This window comes from Lepidochelys olivacea, assembly GCF_965140295.1.
Source record: "Lepidochelys olivacea isolate rLepOli2 genome assembly, chromosome: 26".
In the NCBI taxonomy this organism is placed as follows: Eukaryota; Metazoa; Chordata; order Testudines; family Cheloniidae; genus Lepidochelys; species Lepidochelys olivacea.
Window position 1 is genome coordinate 4,424,750 of NC_140436.1, and position 26,161 is coordinate 4,450,910.

A 26,161-nucleotide genomic window follows, 5' to 3' on the forward strand; every position below is an offset into this window, starting at 1 on the left:
AACCAAAGAAAGCTGTAAATATTTGGTAGTGGTTTAGAAGGTTGTTTTTAGGAACAGTGGACCCTTGTGCCAGTGAATCTAAAACAGGTGATGGCCAAACTCCAGCAGCTGCCAGCTGGTGGATCTTGACAGTAGCCAACTTGGCATTGACCCCCACCTGTGCCTGACTGGCATATTAAAATATAGGGATCTGAACTGTAAAGAGTATATTTAGCAGCTGTTGAGGGCCAAGCTTCTTTCCTGCAGCATCTCCCTTTACTAGCCTGAACTTTGATCATGGAATGGGAGGGGGGAACACCACAAATAAAAATGACCAAAATGATGGAAAAAATGAGATGGACCGATATTTTGGTAGCTCCCAGCTCCGAGATGAGAGAGACAACAGGAAGAACACAGGGCAGGATTTTCAAGGAGTGCTTTTGGCTACATGGCTTTGAATTTGATGAAGTGAGCTGTAGCTCACGAAAGCTCATGCTCAAATAAATTGGTTAGTCTCTAAGGTGCCACAAGTACTCCTTTTCTTTTTGCGAATACAGACTAACACGGCTGTTACTCTGAAACCAGTATAAGGTGGGAAGTCTAATTTCCCCAAAGCACAGACTACCCCATCCTCCTCAGGCAACCAGACACAAAAAGCAGCAAGGAGCTGAGCTGGACTGGTCAAAATTTGTTAAACAAAAAATATTTTAGGTGGAAAGTGGCTTTTATTCCTAACATGGAAATCTTTGCAAAAAAAAAAAATCATTTGTAAAAAAAAAAAAAAAAATAGCGTGTGTGTATTTTTTTTTTAATGAAACCTGTAAACTAAACATTTGGGGATTTGGTGTTTTCAGTTTGTTGTTTTTCCTTTTTCTCCCCTTCTCCTTTTAATGACAGAAGGAGGGAGAGGGTAGGGGCTGGGTTCTAAAACTGAAAAGCTGAAAATTTTCTAAACTTGGAATTTTCAAAACTGAACATTTTGCAATAAAAATGTTTTGCAAAAGCTTTAGAATAGGTGGAAAATGGTTTCTTTTGGAAACCTACCGGCTCAAAATTATTATGAAATGTTCAACCTCTTTTTACGAAGACTCTTGCAGCATTTTCTGACCAGCTCTGGAAGCAAGATAGTCAGGCTCGCTGAAGTCATGGGCCTCGTTGGCATAAAGCAGTTTGGGGTGGCACGAAGCTGTACTGATAAGCACTGTCAGCTAATGCTCCCTTGAGAGTGGTCTCCTTCTACTGGTTTCTTTTTTGCCTGAGGGCACAGGATCGATCCTCATCCTCTTCTCTCTCAGAGACAGGGAGGGATCTTTTAATTTCCATCCCTTCCCCCAACATACCCACCATCATCCTGCTTGCCAAGGAGAAATGGATGGGGCTCCCTTTGGTCCCTGGTCCTGAACTAGCTGGTTGGGGTGGTCATTCTTGAGGTCGGGTTAACCTAAGGAGCGAAGAAGCAGATTGGAGATGCTAATCCAAATCTCTGGCATGGCAAAAATACCACCTTGGCCTGTAGGGACTGGAGCCTGGACGGGTTCCACTGGACTCAAGCTGCAGAGGGATAAAAGCCTGCAAATCTTAGAAACCAGAATCCCCAGGAGGAAGATAAATAGATTGATTTTTTTTTTTTGATTGGCTCAGTGTATTCCTTAGCCCTTGGGCCCGGGCTCAGTGGTTGCAATGAGGCATTATTTCCCGTGGCGCTCAGGAGGAGGAGTGTGTCCCTGGCCACCCTCTTCCAGGGGCTGGACCAATGTGTGTTACACGCTGGAGGGGGCTGATTTCCTTAGTCACAGTGACCCAGTGGCCCCTTCTGTACCCCTGGGAGAGTTTGGCCAGTGTGTCACTTTATTCCCTGATTGCAGAATCATCTGCTAAACTCCTGTTCCAATCCCCAACCCTCCCCTCCCTGTTTCTACAAGTGGGCAACCAGCATCCTGCTGAGGAGACATCAGACACGAAGGGCAGATGCCGGCACGTCACCATTAGCAGGAGTTGTTTTCTTTCACCTCCACAACATGACAGGCAGCTTGGGGTACCATCATGGTGCCACACTAGGAGCTCTTGAGCTGGCTGGGCAACCAGCTTGGCTAACACATGCACGGCTCATCCAAACTGTACATGGGCTGTCTGGCGTTAACGGACCCATGGGGCTGTGCCGCTCAGTCCTTGCCTGAAAGAGACACTCCTCCCCGCCGCTATGAAGTGCGGGGAGAGAGAGAGCAGGTCTGGTTAGATCTCCGTGGCTATGATGTCCTCGTAGGGGACATCGGTGCCATGGATATCCAGGTCGATGGGCTCTTTGCCGTCACCCCCTGCAGCCAATTGCTGGAGCATCTTCTCCATGTTTTGGTTTCTTTTGTACATGTGAAGGTAGCTCTGTTGCAACTGCTTCTGGTAGTGGATCACCTTCTCCTTCTCCTCCTTCCAGATCTGTCGCTCCTGCTGGAAGCTGGAAGTCAGCTGCTCGTTCTTGTCTCTCTCCTCCTTCAGCTCTGCTTTCAGTTTCTCCACTGCCCCCTGCAGGGCTTGGACGTCATCCATCATCCCCACAGCCGGGCTGGCGGAGGCCATCCCATCCCTCCCATCGCTTCGCTGCTCCTTGAGGATGGTCGGCTCCGTCCGGAGCTCCATGATCTCCTGCTCCAGCAGGTTCACCTTCTCCCTCAACAGCTCTGACTCATTCCTCTTGCGCTGGAGCTCATTTTCACACACCTCCAGCTCCATAGCCTTGGTGCGAAGGGAATCTTCCATGTCCTGGGTTTTCATCTCCAGTCCCTCCATCTTCCCCCTCACGTCCTTCAGCTGGGCTTTCAAGCTGAGGATCTCGCTTGTCTTGGCATTGAGCTCCATCTGGGAGTCCTTCAACTGCTGCTTCAGGAGGGAGATTTCGCCAGACTTCTGACACACCTGTGGGGGGACACCAACCGGCCAGCGTTAGGGCCACTGCTTAAAAACCACACCCCAAAGTGGTACGAAACCCACCATGTCGCTCACCCGTGCTCCATCCGATTCCAGTCCATGGTGGAGGTAGGAATAGAACCTGGGGGTCCTGGCTGAGAAACCTTCTCTTAGCACAGTTCTACACTACCAGTTGGACTTTTACACCCAGGCACCATCCCTGAATATTGCAAATAGATCAGTGACACCCAAAAATAGCTTCACTGAGGTGAAATTCAGTCCCTAGAGTGGGGCCTAAACTTTGCACTGGGTCTCTGCAGTATAGGTCAGCATCAAGGCTGGGACTGTCAAAGAAGCCTATGGGGGCTAGGCACTCAAATACTACTGTAATTCAGATTTCCAAGGGCTCAGCATCCACAACTTGGGCCAGAATTTCAGAAGTGCTCAGCATCCAACGTGCACCCAAAAACACAGGGCTAATTTGAAAATCTGGCCCTTAAAGGTATGTTTGCACAAGCTTCTGTTGATGGGACTTGTGCCAGCACACTAAAGACAGCTATGTGGACATTGCAACACTGGCAGAGGTTCAGGGGAACTGTCTGAGCTTGGACCCAGAGCCTTGCTCCCAGCTCGGTGTACGCACACCCTGAGATTTTAGTTTCTGGGGTTTTCAGTTTAGGAGCAAATCAACAAAAATATGAAAACAAATCTGCAGATGGGGGTTGGAGGGGGAAGGGCTAATATCAATTTTGATTAGCCGCCATCCTCTAATGTACAGATTAGTCCACCAATGGCTCTGCACATCCATTTGTAACAAACATGTTCACATGTTTCATTCATGCTGCAGGGAGGAGAATGCTGCTTGAATTTTCAGCAGCTTACCTGTCTCTTTTATTAAATTTTATATCAGATCAATAAGGAGATTATATAAAACACAGGCATGCAGTAGGAAGGTTTTAATACTCTGATGAAGTGACCCACGTCAAGTCCAGGTAGTTACTTCACATGTAAGTAAAGCAGCTTTATAGTTCCTTGGGGGATGAGGGGAGAACAGTCTACAGCTGGAAGAATTGTGTGATTGGCTGTTTCATTAACTGAGTTATTTTAACAACAGGGTTTTTTTAAATGTCGTAGTTGTGTCTTTAAATGATGTGAGATGCCAAGATGTCATGAGGGGCACAGGATCAGTCTAAATGAATACATTACAAAGCCTCCACATGCCCGGCAAGCAAGAAAAATGTCTTAAATGGACATATTCTCTTATTCTGTGCCTACAAACAATGCATCCACGCACAACAGATAACTACCTTCACAAATTTCTCAAACACAACAATGTTCAGTGCAGTGTATGTGAGGACAGAAAAACAGGCTGGCATCTAGAAAGCCCACTTAATCCAAAGACAACTGGCATTTATTTCAGTAAGCACTGGTTTGGGCCTTAGGTTCTTAAATACTAGAATTCTGGATGCTTCATAAATGCAATAGATAGTGTGAAAGAGCTCAGCCACAAAGCATTTGTAGACCCCAAAAAGGGTAACTGTGCAATCACCTGTTTGCACAGTTACTGCCTTTTGCATGCCTACCTGTGGGTGCAATCTCCTTACTTTCACGTGCATTTTTTTTTTTGCAGTCACAGCAATTTGGAACCCCCCCTCCGCCCCCTCACTTGTGTGACTTTAGTGTGTTCAAAACAGAGCACTGTCTCACCTCCCACTGAGTTTCTTCCAGCGCTGGGGCAAAGCTGGTTTTCTCTTTCTCATAGGACCTCAGCTTGGTCTGCAGCAGGTCTTGCTCCTTCATGAGGTTCTCCAGCTCCTCACGAAGCTGCTGCTTCTCCTTTTGCAACTGGAACACTTGGAGGTGCAGCACCTGCTGCGTCCGCTGCATCTTCTGAGAGGTTTGCTTGAGCTTGCTGTTGCACTTTTGCTTCAGCCCCTCCAGCTCTTCCTTGCAGCGCCTCTGCTTTTCCTCATAGGCCTGGCAGGAGGTGATCTCCTTCTCCTCAAAGCTGCACTGCAGTTCCTGCAGTTCCCCTTCCCTCTCCAGCAGTTTCTGCTCCAGCTCCTGGATGGTGGACTCATCAGTGGAGATGGGAGACCGGATGCAGGAGGCTTTCTCGGGGTGATGGGCAGCTTTTCCAGGGTTGAGGATCTTGTTGCCGCTGTCGGAGAAGGACAGCGCCTTGAGGCTCATCATGTTGCTGTCTTGTATGATGGTGCACTGGGTGATGTTGTGGGCTGAGCCCCCGAAGCGGCTGATGGGCCCCATAGGGGTGACCAGGGGATCCAGCTGGTAGCTGCTGGTGGTGCTGTGGGTTGGGAGGCTGGACATAGAGTTCCTGCCGGAGTCCGACAAACCTCCAGAGCACAACATGGGCTTGAGTTCTTGATCCTTCCTTTTGTCCGGAGGGTGCAGCTGCTGGGAGATATGGCTGCCATTTTCCGGAGAGGAGTGGAGGATCGCGCCTGAGCGGGGGATCACTGGCTTGAAGGCAGTTGGCCTTATAACGCCCTTCTCTGTGCCCTAGAGAGAAGAGAGATTCTGATCAATGCATACCTAAGGACTTGGATCTTACTCCTTTCTGCTTAATCCCTTGTAGGTTTTCTAATGCCGGGTCCCTGGCAGCTGAGACTGCAGGGGATCCCATAGCACAGCTGAACCCTGCTAGCTGACTCATTGCAGGGCTGCCCCACTTGGGAGGAAAGCGAAGGGACTGAGGAGGGGGGCAGGGAGATCCCCGCCTGTAGAATTGTGCTGGCCTGTGTTCCAGTGACTGGGAGAGTGGTTTTCCCCAGGAACTGAAATTAGAGTTTGAAAATGACTAAATTGGCAACAATGCATGTAACTAGCTGACCACTGGGGGGAAGTTCAGAGTTCCAGAATCAGCTTGGCCTCTAGCCACTCTCCTCCCTTGGGAGCTTCCTTTGCTTCTCCTCCCTGTGCCTCTCTTAAGGACATAACTGCTGTTTGTTCCCAGATGCACTGAAATACCCTGTGTCCGCTGGGTCTAAACGGTGCAGCAGGCAGGGGAAGGGATGTTAACGGTACCTCAGGCTTCTCCTCCCATTGCTTCCTTGGAACGTGCCCTGGGAAAGATGCAGCTCAGCCAAGGGATAGCTCTCTCTCTTGGCTCACCCCAATGAGAGTTGGAGCTGTGGGATAGGAACATGCAGGGGGCAGGGTGAGCATGCAGCAAACCCAGTCACTGAAAAGGAGAATGTGGCTGGCTGGTTAATAAATTATGGTCATATTTGCAGTGATCTCAAGTACCTACCAGAAGGGGGTGGGGGTTATCCCCATTTTAGACAACGTGGGGAACTAAGGTCCAGAGAGGTTCAGGAACTTACTCAAGACCATGCAGTGACTCGAGGGCAGAGCTAGGCACAGAACCCAGGCTCCCTAAATCTGAGGCTCCTGCTTTCCCCAACAGAGCACACTCCTCTCCCAAAACAGGGAATGGAGCCCAGTACCCTGTGGCTGGTGCAGTCATTTGCACCAGGGCAAAGCAGGGAGAAAACTCCACCCCTCTGATCTCCTAGCAAGTTACACTCAGTGGGCAATAGTGCAAATGGCAACCCAAGGGGCAGGGTTCAGAGCCCAGGAGACCTGATTCACAGGGCCCTGATCTAATCACTAGATCATGGGTTCATAACTGAGGCATTGTGACCATTCTCCCTTTCTTTAGGGCTAGGTGGGAGGGGAGTCCCAAAACTATTTGCCTTGTAACCTGGGATTGTGGTCCAGAGAGTGTTTGGTAATAGTGGACAAGCCATGTTCTTGGGCTGACTACCAGTGGGCACATAGGCCATGTCCTGTAGCACTGGGCCAGTCTTTTAATTATTTTGAACATCTGGGGATCACGAGCTTTGATTCCTGAGGCAAATGCATACTACTGTTTACACGGGGCATTGCTTCCTTGCTGGCCTGTGGCCTAGGAGGGATTGTTTGGTTTATTCCCATCACTCGAAGAGCTCTGCTGTGAGCGCCATTAAAGCCACACTTGGTCATGGAAATGTTTCAGTCCAGGAGCAAAGCCAAGCTGTTTGTAAACTGCAGCTTCTCCAGCGGCACAGACAGGGACCTGCTATCAATCTAATTCCTGGCTTTGGCCCGCAGAGCTTGACTGGAGCGCTCAGCTCCTTCGTAACCAAGTTCTGGTTTAAAGCGTAGCGGCTGCCTTGTGAAAAGCTTCCTCAAGCCTCCTCTTTACAGACTCTTGTGTTTCTCCTTTGTTGTACATACATATTCCCTGTTACCATAGTATCTGAGCATCTCACAATCTTTTAATGCATTTATCCTCACAACCCACTGTGAGGTAGGACACTGCTATTATCCGCACTGTACAGATGGGGAACTGAGGCAGAGAGAGACTAAGGGATGTGCCCAAGGCCACACAGGAATTCTGTGGTAGAGGAAGGAACTGAACCCAGATCTCATAACTGCTAAGCTAGCACCCTGAGCTCACAACCATCTTTCCTGTTTTGTAGCTTAGCTCTACACCATGGTTTTATTTCTCTTTTCCTTCACTTTCACTGTTGGCAGGGATGGCTTGCTACTCGCAGGCCTTGGTCACGTGAACAGTGAGCAGCCATGGACCTATCAGAGCTGGGGGAATCCTGGTAGCTTCAGTTCACAGTGGGGTCTGGCAAACCTTTTATTTGGTTTCAGTCCTGCCAGCCTCCTGAGCTTCAATCTGCCCTTGAACAAAGGCCGCAACTCCGTGCAAAGCTCGGCCCACCCAGCTGAGTTCTACCATGGTTTCTACCTGAAACCTTAAGGCTGCACAGTCACTATGTGGGAGCTATAAACCAGTCCCAGGCTAACTTGAGCGAAGCGTCTCGGGAAACTGCTCTGGGTTTGGAGTTTGTAATGAAATCTCAAACTAAACCATTCTTGGGGTTTGACATTAACAATTCTGCACCTCCCTAGTGGCCTTCAATTGGCTCGTGGAACTGGGAATTTTGTTTCAGCAAAGTGACTCCCCAAGTCAACCAGGGGCAGAGTTGGAAATAGAACCCAGGAGTCCTGAGTCTGCTCTAACTGCTGGATCACGCTGACTGTGCACAGCTGCAGCTCCCCTGGCACAAATAGCAGGCTAGCCTGTCTGCACTAAAGGCTTCATTAATGCCACTGACTACCCCACTGGCTGAAAGTGGGGCAACCTCCCAGTTCAGACAAGGCCTTAGACACGGTGTGACTGGTCTCTGTTACTAACCAGTTCCAGCTGATTGGAAAATGGCATCAGTTTCTGGGGAGTGGGTATGCCAAAGTCCATGCCAGTGGCCCCTGTCTGGCTGCCCAGGTCCCCGCTGGAAACTGACGTGTAATCCGTCCGGTGGGAGCCAGGGGCTTTCTGGCTGACCTTGATGTAAAAGAAGTCCTCATTCTTGTTGCCTTTGGAGCTCGACTTGTTGTGGCTGGAGTCCTGGGAGAAGCCGAACCTCAGCAGCCCATCTGAATACCTGTTCAACTTCTTCAGATGGGACGACTTGCGGAGCTTGTACTGGGAGGCCCGGCAGTGCTTGCTGTGGAAGCTGTGGCCGGAGATGAGGCTACTGACGCTCCCCATGATGCTCCTGGGCTGATGGCATGTAGAGGAGAGAGGAGACCCCAGGAGTGTCTTCTACGGAGGCGTTCTGGCTAAGAGCGGAGACTGGTGGTGGTGCAGTCATAGCAAAGATCTCGCTGTACCCAGGAGTTGCAAACCTGCGGGAGACAAGAAGTGAATGGAAGAGGCTAGAACAGGACAATTCACGTGCATGGGTCACGGGGGAGTTTGGGGGCGGAGGGGGAGTTCTCTGGTCTGTGCTGTGCAGGAGGTCAGGCTACAATGGTTCCTTCTGGCCTTAAAGTCTCTGAATCTAAGTGGCTGGGTCCAATTCCAGTTCCTGCTGGACAAATGTCCACACCACAAAAACTGTCTCCCCCCCCCCCCCCGCCCTTGCCAGGCTCGGCAGAGGGGCCAAGGATTGTTTGGGTCAGAGACTGCAGGTCCCTCTCTCCACTTCTCCAGGTCCAGGCTCTGAAGCACAGAGGGGGCGTGCTCCCAGTGTCCCATGGAGCAAACCGACAGCATGGCAGGCACCCGACATGGTGAACAGGGAGGGACTGTGGGTGAAGGTACACGTACACGTACGTAGACACACACACACACAGAGGAAATAGCCAGGCTCCCTTCTGGAGCGTTTAGAATGTCTAAAGCCTTATCTACACTCAGGAACTGTCCTGATTCGGCAGCTGGTGCAGCTACTCCAGTGCTGACTGCTAGGGCCAACCCAATTAACTTAGCTGGGGAAAACCTGGGCTTGCTCCAGGGGTCGGCAGTGGCAAGCACTTCTGCGCCTGCATTGACTGCCTACCGCTGGTGGCTGATTCGGGGCTATTCCCACATGTGGACAAGGCCTTTTCTTAGTGACTTGCAGCCTCTGTTTGCCAGAATAGACAAGGGAAGGAGTCTCTAACGCAGCACTGGGGCATTCTGAAAACAAGATGTGTTACCTGCAACAGGTCCTAGCCAGCTCTGTGGCTCTTAGCTCCTGACTCTCATTTTTATTGTACTCAGTAGCACCTAAGAGCCCCAGTTATTGACCCAGACCCTGTTGTGCCAGGTGCTGTACATGGTCAAAAATCACATTCCTAAAGCCTGGCCCTCTGCAAAAACAAATTGCTATAATGCAGCTTACACATCCATGGTATGTTGAAGGTAACAGAAAGCAGTATGTGATTTCCTGTCGTGGGGCAGTGGGAAGCTTTCTGTTAGTCATCCTGACAACCTCCTGGCGCGTTCACTGGCCCGTGCTGGAGGGTCGCTATTACCAGATTCCAAGCAGACTGCTGAGACTTTGTCTCAAAGTACGGCAGAACATAAATGAAATGGTTCAGCTGCACGTGGGGCTTCTGCGCATCTGTTTGGAGACCAGTGTGAGTGAGCAGAGCGGAGCAACATTTTTGACCCAAACATTTTGTGTGGGACAAACACAGTTTTGAGTCAGCTCAAACCATTTTGTAAATTCACATCCGATTTGCCAAATTGTTTTGGTCAAGGGAAAAAAAAATCCTAAACATAATATCGAGAGAGACTAAATGTTCTGTTCTGCCAAGGTTTCAAATCAAAATGTTTTTGTTTAGCCGAGCTTCTTGTCTCAACGTTTCTTTACATTTTTATTTTTTAAAACCAACAATAATAAAACCTTTATAAAGCTCAAAACTGAAAACGTTTTGTTTGCCCTGGGACCATTTAACAAAAAAAAACAACAACTTCAGCATTGCCAGTGACCGAACAATCAGATTTTAGCAGAGCTCTGCATATGAGCCACGGTGGAGCTCCTCCCTCTGCCGGGTGCGTGATGCTGTATAACTGGCTGAGGGGATGCTGCAGCAAGAATCAGTTTAAATTCAAATACAGGCTGCTAGCTCAGATGTGGGTTTTCTTCTCTTGGAACCTGCAACGAACAACCTTCCAATCATCAGAGTCTTGTCTGATTCAAGGAAATTCCCTTCCTGTAGTTAGCACCGCATCTGCCTCTGTCCCTGAAATATTCACTATGCCATTGCAAACACTCATCCTCTGCCTCAAAAGGGTTAGTGAAACTAACACTCATCTAGCATCTTTTAGTCAAGGCTCTCAAAGCTCTGTGCTTGCTTGTCCTTTTCTTTCATTTCCCCCACCATTTTTCAGGATCAGCATCATGGACATATTTCCTCCACAAGCAACTGCTCTTCTCCTGCTTTTATATATATATATAATACACACACACACACACCCCGTTGGTGCATGCATGGCACACACACACACATCCTTGTTGCAGGATCTTAAACACTATATCGATGAGAACGAATAGGACGCTTCCAGAGTCATCAGAATCACTGTTCAGCAGCCAGTCCTGCTGGGCCCCTCTATTAACTTTCAGAGTAGCAGCCGTGTTAGTCTGTATTCGCAAAAAGAAAAGGAGGACTTGTGGCACCTTAGAGACTAACCAATTTATTTGAGCACGAGCTTTCATGAGCTACACCTCACTTCATCTGATGCATACCGTGGAAACTGCAGCAGACTTTATATACACACAGAGAATATGAAACAATACCTCCTCCCACCCCACTGTCCTGCTGGTAATAGCTTATCTAAAGTGATCATCAGGTTGGGCCATTTCCAGCACAAATCCAGGTTTTCTCACCCTCCACCCCCCCACACAAATTCACTCTCCTGCTGGTGATAGCCCATCCAAAGTGACAACTCTTTACACAATGTGCATGATAATCAAGTTGGGCCATTTCCTGCACAAATCCAGGTTCTCTCACCCCCCTCCCAAAAACCACACACACAAACTCACTCTCCTGCTGGTAATAGCTCATCCAAACTGACCACTCTCCAAGTTTAAATCCAAGTTAAACCAGAACATCTGGGGGGGGGGTAGGAAAAAACAAGGGGAAATAGGCTACCTTGCATAATGACTTAGCCACTCCCAGTCTCTATTTAAGCCTAAATTAACTTTACAGCCCAGCAGGCCTGCCCTTTCATCTTGTTCACTTGCGGGCACTTAATGCAGCCTGACTGAAGTCCTGCTGCCTTACAGTCCTTTATCGGTTTTCCATTATTGTCTGAGATGGTGTGAGTGCGTGTGTCCGTGTCTGCACATTCGTATGTGTGAAGGGATGTACATGCATGAGCGTGTAACTGTGTGTGGGAATGCATGGGGTCCGTGGGCATGACCGGGTGTGTTCACAAGTGTGAACGTGAAAATGCAAGGTGCAAAGGTTTTGTCAATGCCTGCATGTGCATGAAAGCAAGTTTATATAAGTGTGCAGGGTGAAGAAGCCACATCGTAGCCAGGGGCATTGTTCGCTTGTAGCCTGCTGGCATTCCCTCCATCCCGGTTACAAAGAACAGTGACTGAAAGGACAGTGGCTGAGGAAGAGACGTACAGGGTATGTGTACGCTGCCTTGACCTGCGTCAGCTGGCTTGGGCTCGGGCTTGGGACAATAAAATTGCAGTGTAGGTGTTCGGGCTCCGGTGAGGGGGCGAGAGCCCGGGCCTGAACATCTCAACTGCCATTTGACAGCCCTCCAGCCTGAGTCTCCCAAGCCTGCGTCAGCTGCCAGAGACCAGCCATGGCTGCTTTATTGCAGTGTAGACATACCATAGAAGGGCTTTTCCCTGGTGGTGAGGAAGGCTCTGTGACCTCCCACAAGCTGCCTGAATTCCCCAGAGCTGGAATCTCAAACTCCCTCGCTTTGTGGCATGGTTCCCAGAGAGCTGGATGCTATAAGCCTCAGGCTGGAGTATCTCCAAAAAAGGTATATTCCACCCTCTCCTTGGGCAGCCTTTTCCCTTGCCAAACTGTCCTCACAGCTTGCGCACTCACCTCACCATTTAACCTTCGCTTCCCCTGCTGCAGCTGAAGCTCACGGACTTCTCCTGTTCCTGCTGCCTGAGGGCTTGGCTGCACTGCAAAGTTAAGTCAAGTTATAACGGGCGTAGCCCCGAACGCGAGTCCCGTCCATATCTAAAGAGCCTTCATTCAAGTCTGGTGGTGTTAACATGAGTGAAGAAGAGGTCAGGGCTATAGGCACAGCAAGTCAGCTGTTAACACAACCCTCTGTCGTGTGGATGCAGGCTGGTGCCAGGAGTCCTCCAGTGCTGTCCCACAATTCCACCCATGAGCCCAGAGAGGACAGAAAGATTCTCCCACAATGCCCTGGGAAAGCATTCCCAAAGCAGCTCAGCATAGCGCAGCGCTAAGAATGGTGGGCTGAGTCCCTGGAAGTCTTAAGCAGCACCACACAGGAGCGAGTGCAGCGCCGGTGCGGACACAGCCGCTCGGTGTTATTTGGCAGACTGGCCGCGCTCGCTGGAATTAGCTTAGCTCCAGAGGAATGACGGGAGTGTAGAGAACATGAGTTCACTCTGCGGGGCAGACAGACCCTACGGAGACCAACTGGCCCCTGGCCCCTTTGGGGATTTGCAGGTAGTTCTCAGCTCTCCCCTCAGACGTCCAAATCAAACTGTTTTCAAGTAAGGCTGATGCCACTTGAAACAACTTCTTGAATGCAATGCACTCTGGGATACCCCTCTGCAGTGACAAGGCCAGTGCAATGCCATTTCTCCTAGACTTCAAGGTCAGAAGGGACCATTGTGTACGGTGCCGAGCGCAATGAGCTGTGGGTCCATGACTGGGACTCTTAGGAACCACGGTAATATAAATAACAGTAAGAGCTCTTTTGACGTGCTCATTCATTTTTCTCACTGAACTGGCACCTACTCTGGGAGGGTTGTGCTAGCAGCTCTACTCGGCCAGCTTTTAAAAGTAGACAAAGCTCTGCTCTTCGGGAAGGCATTTAAGCTGAACCAAAAAAACAGCCACACGTCGTGGAATAAGTGTGTCCGCTGGGGACAGAGTCCTGAGAACCAGCAGCTGAACCAGCACTCTGGTTACTGACAGAGGAAAGGTGTGCTAATGACCAGGCTGAGGAGAACTAACGAGCTAATTAAGCCATTAACTGGGGGAGTAGAAGAGAACACAGGAAGGAAGTGCTAGGGGAAGAGAGACGGCATGGGAGTGAGCAGACAGGGTGGGTCAGAGTAAGGGCGATCTCCAGGTGGAGAGATGTCTTCCCTTCTCTCCTTTGGATGAAGGTGTTGTGAAGCTGCATAATGCTATTGATGGACTAGGACTGTACAGGGGGTGGGGTGGAGCACTGTAAATAAACTTCAGGCAGATACCTACAAAGGGGAGGGGTCAGTAATTAGAGAAAACAGGAGTGGGGGAGCATGCCCCCGTTACAGGGATTGTAGCAGTATAGGTTGTAAAGCTTTCCCATGATGACAAAGCTTAAGAAGAGGGAAGAACATGGTCAAACTGAGTTGCATTTGGAACTGGCATGTCCTTGAACCCTGAAAGTACAGTATATGATCAGCCCTAATGGTTATCGTGCCTTCTTTACAGTCATGCTTAGCCAAGCTAAACACATTCAGCTCTTTAAATCTCTCCTCCTAAGTCAGCCCCTTGCTCCCTGAGCTCTCTCCAGTTTTCAATGCTTCTTTTAACCTACCTCAAAGGGCTGTTGTGAGGCTTAATTACATTTAATGTCTGTGCAGCACTTAGGAAGATGAGAGGAATTATATATGTGCTAAGTATTATTATTATTATGGTTTGGAGGTATGCAGAGCTGTATGCTAATTCCCTTTGCTAGAAAAACAGCTCTTCAAAGCCACTGTGGCACTTGGTTCCCCACAGCAGGGGTATAATGAAGATGTACCCTCTAGATAATTCAAGGGTTGGGTGGAGGGAAGGGGGGGGGCACAGGTTGCTGGTGGGCAGAAATTAGGGCATAATCAAAATGAACTAAATTCAGAGTCCATGGGAAGAAACGACTGAAAGGGAAATTGTTTGGTGGCTGAGTCATTCTAGCAGGGTGAACAATCGGAAGCCATTCTGCTTCCCACTGCTTGCTAAAAGCTTTTACGCTCCAAGCCCTGGGTGTTAGGGTCACCTGTCTTTACCCCTCTGGCTGTGCATAAGTGCCAGAATCCCACCACTGAACGACTTCCTGGGCATTGCAGGAGGGACTTGTCTTTACACAGGAATGAAAGTATATGCTACTCCCCACAAAGAAGAAGAAGAAAAAAAAAGACAGACAGGTTGCATGCAAAGCAGATGCACACACATCTCTCATGAGCCTGCGAGGACAGGGTGGAGGGCTGCTTGGCATTGCTGCACAGTGCTGTGACAACACTGTGAGGGATTTCTGGACAGGGACGTCCCAGGAAAAGTATGAAAGACACCTCGGCCTCTCTGCCTGGGATAATATAAAGCACATGGCTTTACTGACACACAGTGAGGAGAGCAATGAAGAGCACTGTGTTACCCAGGGGCCATTTCATAAGTGCACCTTCTAACAGAGGCAAACTCAGCCCTGTCCCTACCTGCTGAGCTGGGGAAGGTGCTCTTCTGGATCACCCAGCAGGCTGCTGTGTATGGAACACAATAGCCCTGGTTAGATTCTTTGCCATAAAAAGGGGGCTCCCTTTTTAGATGGCCACATGGGGCTGTTAACCGTGGGCTGCTGTGAGTCTTGGCTGTTCACCTAATCCGTCAGCCTCTTCTGGAGGGCTTTTTCCAATCTGCTTTTAAATGTTCTAAGCCAAGGTCCCTCACAGCCTTGGGGAAATTGTTCCACAGCCTGGTACAGTTTGTTTTTCCTAAATTTTCTTGCACTCAGTTGCATCCTTTCATTCCTAGTGAGACCTCCATGCACCACGCTAGAAAACTCCTCTCCAGCCTAGATGTTCACTGCAGGCCCTTTTCATGCCCCTGTGTACCCAAGCTAGACATACAGCTCTTTTGATCTTTCCTTGTCTGTCATTTTCCCCAACCCCTTAATCACTCCTATTGTTCTTCTCTGAGTGATTTCCAGACTGTCTAGCACATCTCAAGTGCTGAGAATTAGACACTGTGTTCCAGGTATAGTTAACTTGTACCAGAGTTATGGAGAGGGATTATTATATAAAGGTTGAGAAAAATCCAATTAACTTTATTAAATATCACACACACAGATTGTCATGAGCCAGGAGAAGTGGATTCTACATCCAGCCCTGGGTTTTTCTAAGTTTCAAACTCTTGGTCCTTATAAACCCAAGAGAGGAAGAACTCCCAGAGCCCAAGAACTCAGAATATTCACTCTAATGCCTATATCTATTTGGGGAGATTAACGGAAATAAGTAAGAGCCAAGACCTAAACACTGGAGGTTTTTCTCTCCTGGCTGTGATACTTCCAGGCAACCAATTTTGGGCTCATTCAGAGTTTACTGATTAAGAGAGGTAATATGTGTGGAGGAGAATGTGTGTGTAATTTGCCACAGGGCTTAGGAGAACTGGTGCAGAAATTCACTGTGTGTGTGTGGGTGGGGGGGGCACTATGCCTGTGTGTGTACGTGGCAGGTAGCAATCATAGAGTGAAAACCTCGCAACACAGCTATCGCCTTGGCAGAGCAAGACATCAGGCAAAACAAGCGAAGGAAGGAGATAAAAGCAGCCATCATACTTACAAACATAGGCTGAGATTTTTCAAAGGTGCCTAACAGATTTTGATGCCTTAAACTTAATGGGAACTGAGTGTCCAAATCTCCTAGGAACCTATCCAACCCATGGAGTGCAGGCCAGGCTGAAAGAGAGAAAGCTTTGACTGAAACCCCCCCACACACACTCTCTCTCTCTCTCTTCTAAAAGGACTGGCTACTTGCTAAAATTTCTGTGGTACCCTTGAGCCAACATTCTCAGTGTGCTTTGTGCATATCAGTAAAAGAAGCCTTGCCATATTCCCATTTTACCGGTAGGCAGACGTTTAGGCCAACAGTTCCCAAAAAATGGCCTCTGATTTTGAATGCCCAGTTGGAGGCACCATGGGCCAGATTTTTAAATCCTCTGCAGTGCTAGGTGAGCTGTGACCACTTAAAAACCAGACCCCAAGACCTTTCAAGCAGGGGGCCTGTAAATGGAAACACCCACAGTACAAGGCCACTTTCGCCGTAAGGGGCTTGTGCCAGGTGACAGAAGTCAGTGGCAGAGCTAAGAAAAGAACCAGCGGGTACCGATTCCAGGGCTGTGCATTAAAGCTGCTTGTTTTGCCTTTCCTTGCTCAATTTCTGGTGCATCTCTGGGAGATGGTTAAGAGCGTGTGGGAGCTGCTGGGACTTTCCAACAGCTCAGCAAGAAACATTTAAATAATTCTCATCCCTCCTACGCTCCTCTGAAAGTTGGTCCCCCCCCCCTTTTCATTTAAAAACTAACATTTGAAATATATGGAGGAGTCTGCACTCCTTGTGCTTCATTAACATAAAATAAAGGGCCTGCAAACTGACAGGCTGCAGAGAATTCAGAGCAGGAAAAGAAAGCCAGTCTCCTAAGATAATCCTATTGTGGCTAGGGCTTGGAAAAAGAGGGGTGTGTGTGTGTGAAAGAGAAAGAGATGCTGAAAGTGTGGTATCTGTATGTGTGTTGGCAATGGTGTGAGTGTGCATGAGTGTGTCTGTTTCTGTGTGTGATGATGAATCTGTGTGTGTATACATGTGTATGTGATGGAAACCATATGTGTACGTGCTGTGTGTGTTTTTGTGAGTGTGTAGCACTATCAGTGTGAATTTCCGGTGTGTGTTCCGTAAGGGTGAGTGGTGAGTCTTTGATGCTGAGAGTGAGGTGTGTGTGTGGGGTGGGGGGGGATGTCTCTAACTGTCAATGTGAGCATGTCCGTGTGCTGCTGGGTGTCTATTGTGTCTTTGTGTGTGTTCTCCATTAGCAGGTGAGGAGAAGTTTGTGATATGAGTGCATGGTGTGTCACTGGGCATATGTTTTCCCATTTCAGTGTGTGTGTTTGTGTGTTGGTTCTAGGCAAGAGTGAGATGTGTATGTCTGCAGCAGTTTCTGATGAGCGTGTGGCATCTCTGTCTGTGTGTGTTCGTGTCAGTGTGTGGCGTCCGTGCGTCTGTGATGTATCTGCTCATGTCTGTCTGCCAAGAGCCAAGGAGACATGGGAAGGGCGGAGAGGCCAGGATGGGAGCCGTCATCACAGCCCCACCATCGTGTTAATGACTCAAGGGGAGTTTAACTTTTATGACAGATTTCAGAGTAACAGCCGTGTTCGTCTGTATCTGCAAAAAGAACAGGAGTACTTGTGACACCTTAGAGACTAACAAATTTATTTGAGCATGAGCTTTCGTGAGCTACAGCTCACTTCAGCTGTAGCTCACGAAAGCTTATGCTCAAATAAATTTGTTAGTCTCTAAGGTGCCACAAGTACTCCTGTTATTTTAATTTTTATGAGTGCTGCAGGTTCCAACCATCTCCGTTCCAAGCCCGTGGCCTCGCCTGATTCAAGGGGTTAAACACCATGACATTAAAATGCAGTTCACCCTGTCACTTGCCAACTGACAGGGACAAAATAAAAGAAAAGACGTGAGCCTCCCCCCCGGCCCTGCCACCTCCTGGTAAATTAGCCTTGCAGCTCCTGCTTGCTCTTTTGTATCTGCTGGTTGGGTTGTGAGTGCCCTGTGGGGAGGGGGTAAATACACAGCACGGGCCCAGCCTTGGTCAAATGTCATTACCAATGCATTACATATCAGAGCAGCTCTTGGGGACAGAATGCAGGGACCCATCAGCAGAGCCGGAGCATTGTGATGCAAATAGGGGCTGGGCTCGCACAGTGTGCAGGGGGGCCTATGGCAACAGGGCTGGGCTGAACAAAGAGATTATATCTTTGCCATAGGGTATGGAGATCAGGGTGGGGACAGATTCGGCGCTGGCATAACTGGGGTGCAACCCCACTGACTTCATTAGAGACAGTCCTGCTTACATCAGGGATGCATCTGGCCCTGGGGCTGTGTGTGTGCAGCAGGGTGAGCTGGTGATTCAATGGCAGAGCTTAGAGGCAGGTCGCTCTGATTGTGTCTGGCTAGATGACCCTTCAGGAGATTTCAAGGGCCTGTTTAACTAAATCAGTTGAGGCAGAATGATAATGGGCCATATGTGGGGGTTTGTTATAAGGTCCCTGCTGTGCTCATGTCCCTGTGTTACTGAACTGTACTGGGACTGTAAAGAGAGATGTGCTATCATTAATCTGTATGACGGTAGCACGTATAGACCTCAGCAGAGGTCAGGGTCCCATTGCTCTGATGCTGTACAGACACACAGGATACGTCCACACTTACCCCATGTTTCAGCCCACCGACCACCCCCACCATCCACATACGAAGCCCTTAAGCACCTGGTTATATGTGCTTTGAGCCCACCCCCGCAGGATTATGGGTTAGAGCCTGTGCTTTGCTTTAAGGCATGTGCCGACCTGCCCATTTTGCGGTGAGGATGCAGCTAAAGCATGCATAGCTGAGGTCATGTTTACCTAGTCCTCCAATGTCATCCCACAATTCCACAGAACTCACTTCCCACTCACCTCCAATGCACCGGAAGCTACCTGTTTATATACACTTCGCTAGTGTTGAACTCTTCATTCCAGGTGGCCTGCTCCGTGTTCTGCACAGCTCAGCCTTACCAGGTACTGCATACTGTTAGCTATCCAGGAGAGCACACCAGGGTTCAGAGACTCTGCCTGTCCCGAAGCAATTACAATATGGACAAGCCAAACAAAAGGTGGGAGGAAGGAAGGGTTATTGTCTCCATTTTACAGATAGGAAATTGAGGCACAAAGAGACTAAGGCCCAGATTTTTAAAGGTATTTAGGCACCAAACTTCCCATTGAGTTCAAAATCAACTTAAAATCTGGGTCAAAAACTTGCCGCAGATCACACAGAGTCTAGGAAGTTTGCGGCAGAGCCAGGAAGTGAATCCAGATCGCCTGGGTCTCAGGCCACCCTTCCTTCCTACTGGCAGCATTACTGACACTGCTATTTTGATGGGGAGGATATTTCCGGGATCGGACCATTTATTCACAGCTTGTGGAATGCTAACTAATTTCTGGCAAGAGGAATCCACAGGGCCATCAGACTGACTCCCCCATTTATCACACTTGACAAAGTTTCAGAGGGGGCTAGGGCTTGTAGGAAAGAAAATGCCATCCATTGCAGTCACACTAGATGACTGTCTAGAGACTTGTGGCACCTTAGAGACTAACCAATTTATTAGAGCATAAGCTTTCGTGAGCTACAGCTCACTTCCTCAGATGCATATCGTGAGCTGTAGCTCACGAAAGCTTATGCTCTAATAAATTGGTTAGTCTCTAAGGTGCCACAAGTCCTCCTTTTCTTTTTGCGAATACAGACTAACACGGCTGTTACTCTGAAACCTGTCTAGAGACTGAGAGAGAATCCCTAATTCCCTGTGGGGGGTGGAAAGAAGGAATGGAGTAAGGTAAAGTAGTCAGAGCACAGGTCTGGGAGTCAGGACTAGGCCCTGAAGAGTCTCTTGTGACACTCAAAACCAGGGGGGAAAACACCTTCTGGTTTTCGGTATCACCACAAGCGTAAAACTCAGGCCAGGTCTGCAGAGATTCCAAAGATGTTGAGCGAATCTGGAGGTGACTGATGGTTTCATTCCAAAGCAGAAGAAACTCCATTGTCTGGCCATATGCTCTGCAAAATTCAAAGCAAAGCACCAAGAAGTGCAACCTCTGCACGGATCTAAATCACAAGAGGAGTGCAGCGTGATCACCTGGGACAAACCTTGCTGCATTGCACACCAGGCTGCTATTGCCAGTTTTGACACTGACTCACTGTGTGACCTTGGGGCCATCTTTCTGCACTTCCATTTTCCCTGGATAAAACGGGGATAATGACAACGAGGAAAGTCCTTGTGAGACTTCAATTAATGTTTGCAAAATGCTTTGACATCCTAAGTGCTAGGGAAGCGCAAATACATTTTTATACTAAGTAACTTGAATAGAATGGAATGGGTTTTTTCATAGGCAGGGAGAATGCTGCAGTCTCCCCGTTAAATGAAAGAGTGCGATAGGACCTGCAGGAAGGAGGGGCATGAACAGACCAACTCTTGCCTTCGCAAGAAAAGAAAGAAAAAAAGATCACATTCCACATTCCTTTCCAAAATCCAGTCATGTCAACCCTGCCACCCTCCCAGGGGGAGGCAAATCTCTCCCCTCCAGGCTTCTTTCTGGGTGGACTGAAGGAATTCAGTCTTATCTCTTCACTGCTCCTTGAAGTGTACTTGCTTTGAAGCCATTTGCCCATACAGCTTGTCACCTCTTCCTTGCTAATTTTCACACGCTCCCTCTCCGTCTGTTTACAAGCTGATCCAAGTAAAGTGCCTCTTTCCAGCCTTCCTTCTATGTTTATACCATTCTCATCACCTCGGTGTCTCCCCCCCTCTCCCCTCTACTTTCTCTCCTTCATTATTAGTCATCATTCCCATTACAGAAGCAAGTAAGGATCCCAGCTAGTGGTCAGAGCTGTGCGCACACAAGACAGACGGACCCTGGCCCCAGCAGCTCACAGGCTAGGATCTCTGGGGCGCTCTCTCACCAGGTGATGCTCCCCATGTTCCAGCTGACAATCAGTAAAGGGACAAAGATGGAGTTCTGAGTGGTGCTTGGAGAATCTGATCCCCGGCAAAATGTTGCCAATTATCATAGTGACAAGAAAAAATATTCTATCCAGGGCATCTGACTTACGTTTCTATCAAGAGATGGACTGACCGAAACCCTGAAACTGACCAACCTCAAACGTTTCTTCTAGGAGTGGGATCGAAATTTCATACCTGGCACAGGTCAAACTGCAAACGTCATAGCCCGGAACTAACCCCTGCAGAGCTAGGACGATTGATACCAGCTGAGGACCTAGCCTTGGCCTCCTGTGTGCAAGGAGGGTTTCTATTAGTCTCCTATAATTTTACTGCTGGTGTTCAGAGAAGGTTCAGGGAGAGCACAGACCTTCTTTCCCAGATGGAGGCAGGTTCTTAGAAGCCTGCTAATTTCAGCCCTCCACAGAAGTGGTAGCAGTAGCACCCTGAGTGCCCCATCAGCAGCCCCGACCCTTGCCCGTCCCCTGTAATCTTCACCCTAATTGTGCTAATGGGAATGAATTCAAACACCGCCCTTGCAGGCGCCATCCTTTTGGTGTTCAGTCGTGGTTCCGCGCTGTTGAAGGGCCCCATTAAAGGCATTCATTCACTCTAGTTCATTGTCCCCATTCATTCATCGACATTCATTGGGATCATTCTAATCGCAGGCCGTGAGTGAATGGAGTCGGGGAGTCACAAAGCGTGCACATGTGTTCCGTCCTGATTTGCCATTAGTGAAGGGGGACACTTCAGATGAAGAATAACCAGCCTGAATTGCATGTTACATCCACTCTAATAGCCTGGGAGTCCATCACACTGAATGTTGAATTCACACCCACTGGCTGCTGCTTATTATTGAAGCTGGCAGTAGGCTTGGCACGGAGTTCAGTGGGCTTGATGCCAGTGCAACACGACTCTGTTGTACCATGTCTTGGCAGTGACCGTGGGCAGCTGAGGCCATACCCTTGCTCAGGAGATCCTGCTGCCTGCCCAGTAGCTAAAGATGTATTTGCCCAAATAGGAAAAATGGGACAGAAGTGAAGGATGACAAGGAATCTTTATAAAATCTGACCTTGGGCACTGTCTTGTTGTGCCAGTCAGAGATCAGGCAATGCTTGCATGAAGAAGCTCCTGCCTAAGCTAGAGTCCTCTTATTGCAGGCAGCACTGAGCTCAGGATCAGATTCCTAACTCCTTTAGGCTCCTTTGAAAATCTAAGCCATTATGCGAAGGTGCTCAGTGCCTGGCTTGGGTCCTGATCCTGCAATTGGATGCATGCAGATGGGCCCGCTCCACATGGGCATAAAGGTTCACTTGTGCAGAGCCAGTTGTGGGCTCGGGGCCTTGCTTGCTTAGTACTGGAAGAAACCCCCGCTCTCATATTCAGTTTCTTCTGGTTCCTGGCAGAGGCGCCATGAACTAACTCACTAGTCCCTCACCATGGAGATGTGAGAGCCAGTGCTGTCTAGCCTCAGAAATAAAGGGGTGGGGATATTTTGGGTGATGGTGGGGATTTCTGCATTGGACATGGATAGGAAATCTCCACCGAGAAGGTGCACGTAACTGGAATAGGTAATGTCAGTGGGACAGAGGTGTGGGGATCCCAGAATGGGAATAGCTAGGGCACTGCTGATGAGGGATTGCAGTGCTGGGTGTGGGGAGTCCAGGACTGGGGAAACAGAGAGGGCTGCAGATCAGGGATTGAGGTGCTCTGGTAGAGCTCTGTCTGGGGAGCCCCGGACTAGAATAAGAGGGATGGCTGCAAGTCAACAATTAGGCACACTGGCAGAGCAACTTGGAGAGGAAACTGACTCAGCACCTGCCTCTGCTGTGCCTGGTTTTAAACTGCCCCCCACCCCCACTTTTAAAAAAAAAAACAACCATGAAAATTCCCATTATGGGAGAGCCCTACAGAACGTAATAGCGGATTCTGTCCTTGCTATGGAATAGCTCACGAACGTACAGCAAGGCTCTCATTCACAGGAAAGACTATATGGGTCAGATCCTCAGCTGCTATAAATCAGTGTCGTCTGGCTGACTTCAGTGGAGTTACGCCAGCCTACGCCAGTGGAGGATCAGCCCAATGGGTGCTCAGAATAATTTCTAAAGAACCCCACTGCATTTCTATAGACCCCCTCATGCTTTAATCCCTGTGACATTTTACAGGACTTTCCTATCAATCAATAACATGAGCAAATATGTTTTTGAAATGCAGTTTATTATTATTTTCCCTCCCCAGTTAGAGAGGGACCTAGAAGGGAAATAAACCAGGAACAGTTAGAGCTGGTGGCTAAAATGCCCTAGCTGCAGCTAAAGGGCATTGTCCCCAGAAAGAGCTGAGCTTAGCACAGGCAGGCTGTAAGGTGCTCCAGGCAGGTAAAGCCCCCAGGAAAGTCACGAGATGGACGAAATGACCTAGTTGGATAGGGACGGACAAGGAGGGATCCTCTTGGGGAATCTGCGGCTGAGCTGCTCCTGATAAGATTAATGAGCTCGGCTGCAGCCCGCCCCGCCCCCGGGTTAAACAGATTGTCCCTATGCTGCCTGCTGTAGCTGACCCTTTGCACTCTCCCTGGCTTCACTGGAAGATGAAAGGGTTTGTTCTCACACTCGGAGACTCCTGGTGGGGGTGTGGCACTCTACTGAAATCCAGCCTGCTCCCCGATGTCTATCAACTCAGCCCCATCTGTGGTCACCTGGTACCCTGCACCTTTGATCTCAGTCACACAGGTGTAAATCCATAGGTGCTGGGAGGGCTGCTGCACCCCCTGGCTGGAAGTGGTTTCCATTATATACAGGGTTTACAGCTTGGTTCAATGGCCCAGTGTAAATCCATTGACTTTAATGGAGTCACTCTCGATTTACATCAGCGTACATGAGATGAGAAGCAGGCCCCATGTGTACAGGGACACTTGCTCAGGTTCACCTTCATTTCCATCAAGCCTCATGGTCTTACCAGTCCCAATAGCTGCCGTTCCTCAGAGACTGCCCATCGGACCCCTTCTCTTTGCCCTGCAGCAGCTGGGCTGGCACCAACCAAGCATTAGGATTAACACAACCTTAGCTAAACTGCCAGAGATGGGGACTAGACTGTGTGTTTCCTTCCCCCTACTTAAAAGTGGACAAAGTGGACCCTCCCTGCCACCTTTCCCATCTGCTGGGGAATCCTGTACTAACATGAATTGTTGAATAAACATGAGATAGCATGCAAACAATCCTTGCCCCAAGAGCTGCTTGAGTTCCTCACAGCTAAGACCATCTCTGAGCCTTATAATTGCTACAAATCCACATGGAGCAAGCAGGATTCCAGAGGCTTGCTTTTAGCTGAATACAGCAAGTCTGGGAAGGATTTGATTGCCCTGCAGGAGGTGCTGAACAATGCAGGGAATAGGTGGCAAAACAGCAGTTGCCTAATTTGCTCAGTTCCATCTCCCCTCCATGGCCAGTGGTTAGAAATGGGGTAATTAAAGTCAGGCCATTTCCTGCAGGAGGGTGGATTGGAAAAGCAAACGTTTCCAGCATACTATGCCTGCTCTGAACTGCATCCAGGCTCCCTTTGACTTTCTCTCAATGGAACAGAAAACACTGTTTTCAAAGCCAAGCCATCCTTCATTTGCAAAAATAAAATAAATAAAATGATTTCCATCCTTGAAAAGCAGAGCACAGGCTCCTGACTCTCTCTCCCCCCCCCAACCCCCCACCCCACACAGCTGCGGTATTGTTACATAGCTGCACACAAAGGATCAAGATGTTATTGTTACTGGGAGCTGTGCTTGAAAAGTTCCAATCTTCCCTCCTACTAGAAATATACCTTGCCTTCAGTGTCAAATAACACGGGTGACAGCGAGGTCATGTTGCATTCCAGAGGGAAATAAACATATAGTCAGTGCTCTGAAGAATGGGCTGACTACTCGTGGATGCAGGTGTAATAAGGACAGCCATTGTGCAAGCTTCCCCTACGTTGTGCTGCATTTCAGTCCTCAGCAACATCTGCTATTCTTGTCCTCGGCCCCAATGCATCTCAGTTCTGACCCATAGCACTCTTGTGCCCCATACATAGCTCTGCGAATGTCCTGCCATCCTATCCCACGGCATCTCCAATCCCAGGACCCCATATAACTTCACCAATGCCCCTGACTCACAGCTCTGCCCCAATCCAGTTCTGGGATCCTCACCAGACAAAATGACATCACATGGAGTGAGGCAACCCAGGATGCAACACTAAATGCATCAAGGTGCTTTTCAAACATCCTCATGAATCATGAAAGGCTGTTAAATCTTGGGCTTTGGGGCTCAAGCCATTCTCTGACAGAGATCTGGACGAGACCCACGCAAGGGGGCAGACAGCCCCACATCTGCTACTCTGGGGTTCTTACACCTTCCTCTTAAACAGCTGGTGCTTCAAAAGTCAGGAGGCTGCACTAGCTGGACCTTGGGTCTGATCCAGCCTGGCAATTCCTTTGTGCCTCATAAAGCCAGAATCAACAGCTGCAGTCTACATGGGGCAATGCTGCCAACACGACGACAATCTGCCCAAATACTGTCCATTCATTATTTCTTTCCTACATTATTTATTTACTCTTTTGATGCTCTGTATTGCAGTAGCACCCAGAGGCCCCCCGTCAGGAACTGGAGTCACACTGTACTAGGCGTTGTACGGACCTAGAATGAAACCCTGTGCATCCCCCGAGAAATAATGTCTGAATAAAGCAAAAAGAGAGGCAGAGCCAGAAAAACAAGTGGCCCAAAGAATCCAATCTACTCTCAGCCTCATTTTGTCACATGAATCTCCAAACCTCATCAGCGATTTAATGCCAGAGCACGGTGCACACACGTGTCATATCAGTCATGCTCCCAGCACAAAGGAAACGTGTATGAGCCATAGCAAAATATTCCCAGGGTGGTGATGGTGGGGAGATCTTTTTAGTTTATTTAATTCCTAAGAGCATCTGGCTTTTCTCACTAATGAGTGACTCATACTGACATTAAAGTGTCGCTAATTGGAAACTTAGCTTTGAATCTCCTCTTTTCTCTCACAAGTTTGCTCAATCTTTGGAGATTCAGGGTTCAAACCTGCAAGGCACTGAGTGCCCCCAATCTCTATTGAAGTCAGAAGATGTTCACGGGCTCTCTGTCTGTAAGCATCGGCGCCGACTCTGGGCTGGAGCACTCAAGGGGAAAAATTGGTGGGTGCTCAGCACCCACCGGCAGCCAAACTCCCCACCCCAGCTCACCTCTCCCTCCAGCTCCTCCCCTGAGTGCGC

The 26,161-nt window shown here is 48.9% G+C and overlaps 2 protein-coding genes across 3 annotated transcripts in view; one reads left to right on the forward strand and one right to left on the reverse strand.

The window, feature by feature from the left end:
* The window catches only part of LOC311513250 (uncharacterized protein), a 76,815-nt gene that overhangs the window by 25,574 nt on the left and 25,080 nt on the right, over positions 1–26,161 (forward strand). The window lies entirely within an intron of this gene.
* Positions 787–8,449, reverse strand: LZTS1 (leucine zipper tumor suppressor 1; the record flags this gene model as incomplete). Of its 2 annotated transcripts, none has more annotated exons than XM_084614936.1 (3): positions 787–2,889; positions 4,588–5,403; positions 8,243–8,449. In XM_084614936.1, the coding sequence occupies 3 exons, from the start codon at positions 8,447–8,449 to the stop codon at positions 2,212–2,214; spliced, it is 1,701 nt and encodes a 566-aa protein (XP_084471062.1). In that variant the 3' UTR covers positions 787–2,211. The 2 variants fall into 2 exon arrangements, with proteins under 2 accessions (XP_084471062.1, XP_084471061.1); XM_084614935.1 differs by having other exon boundaries at positions 788–2,889; positions 8,096–8,449.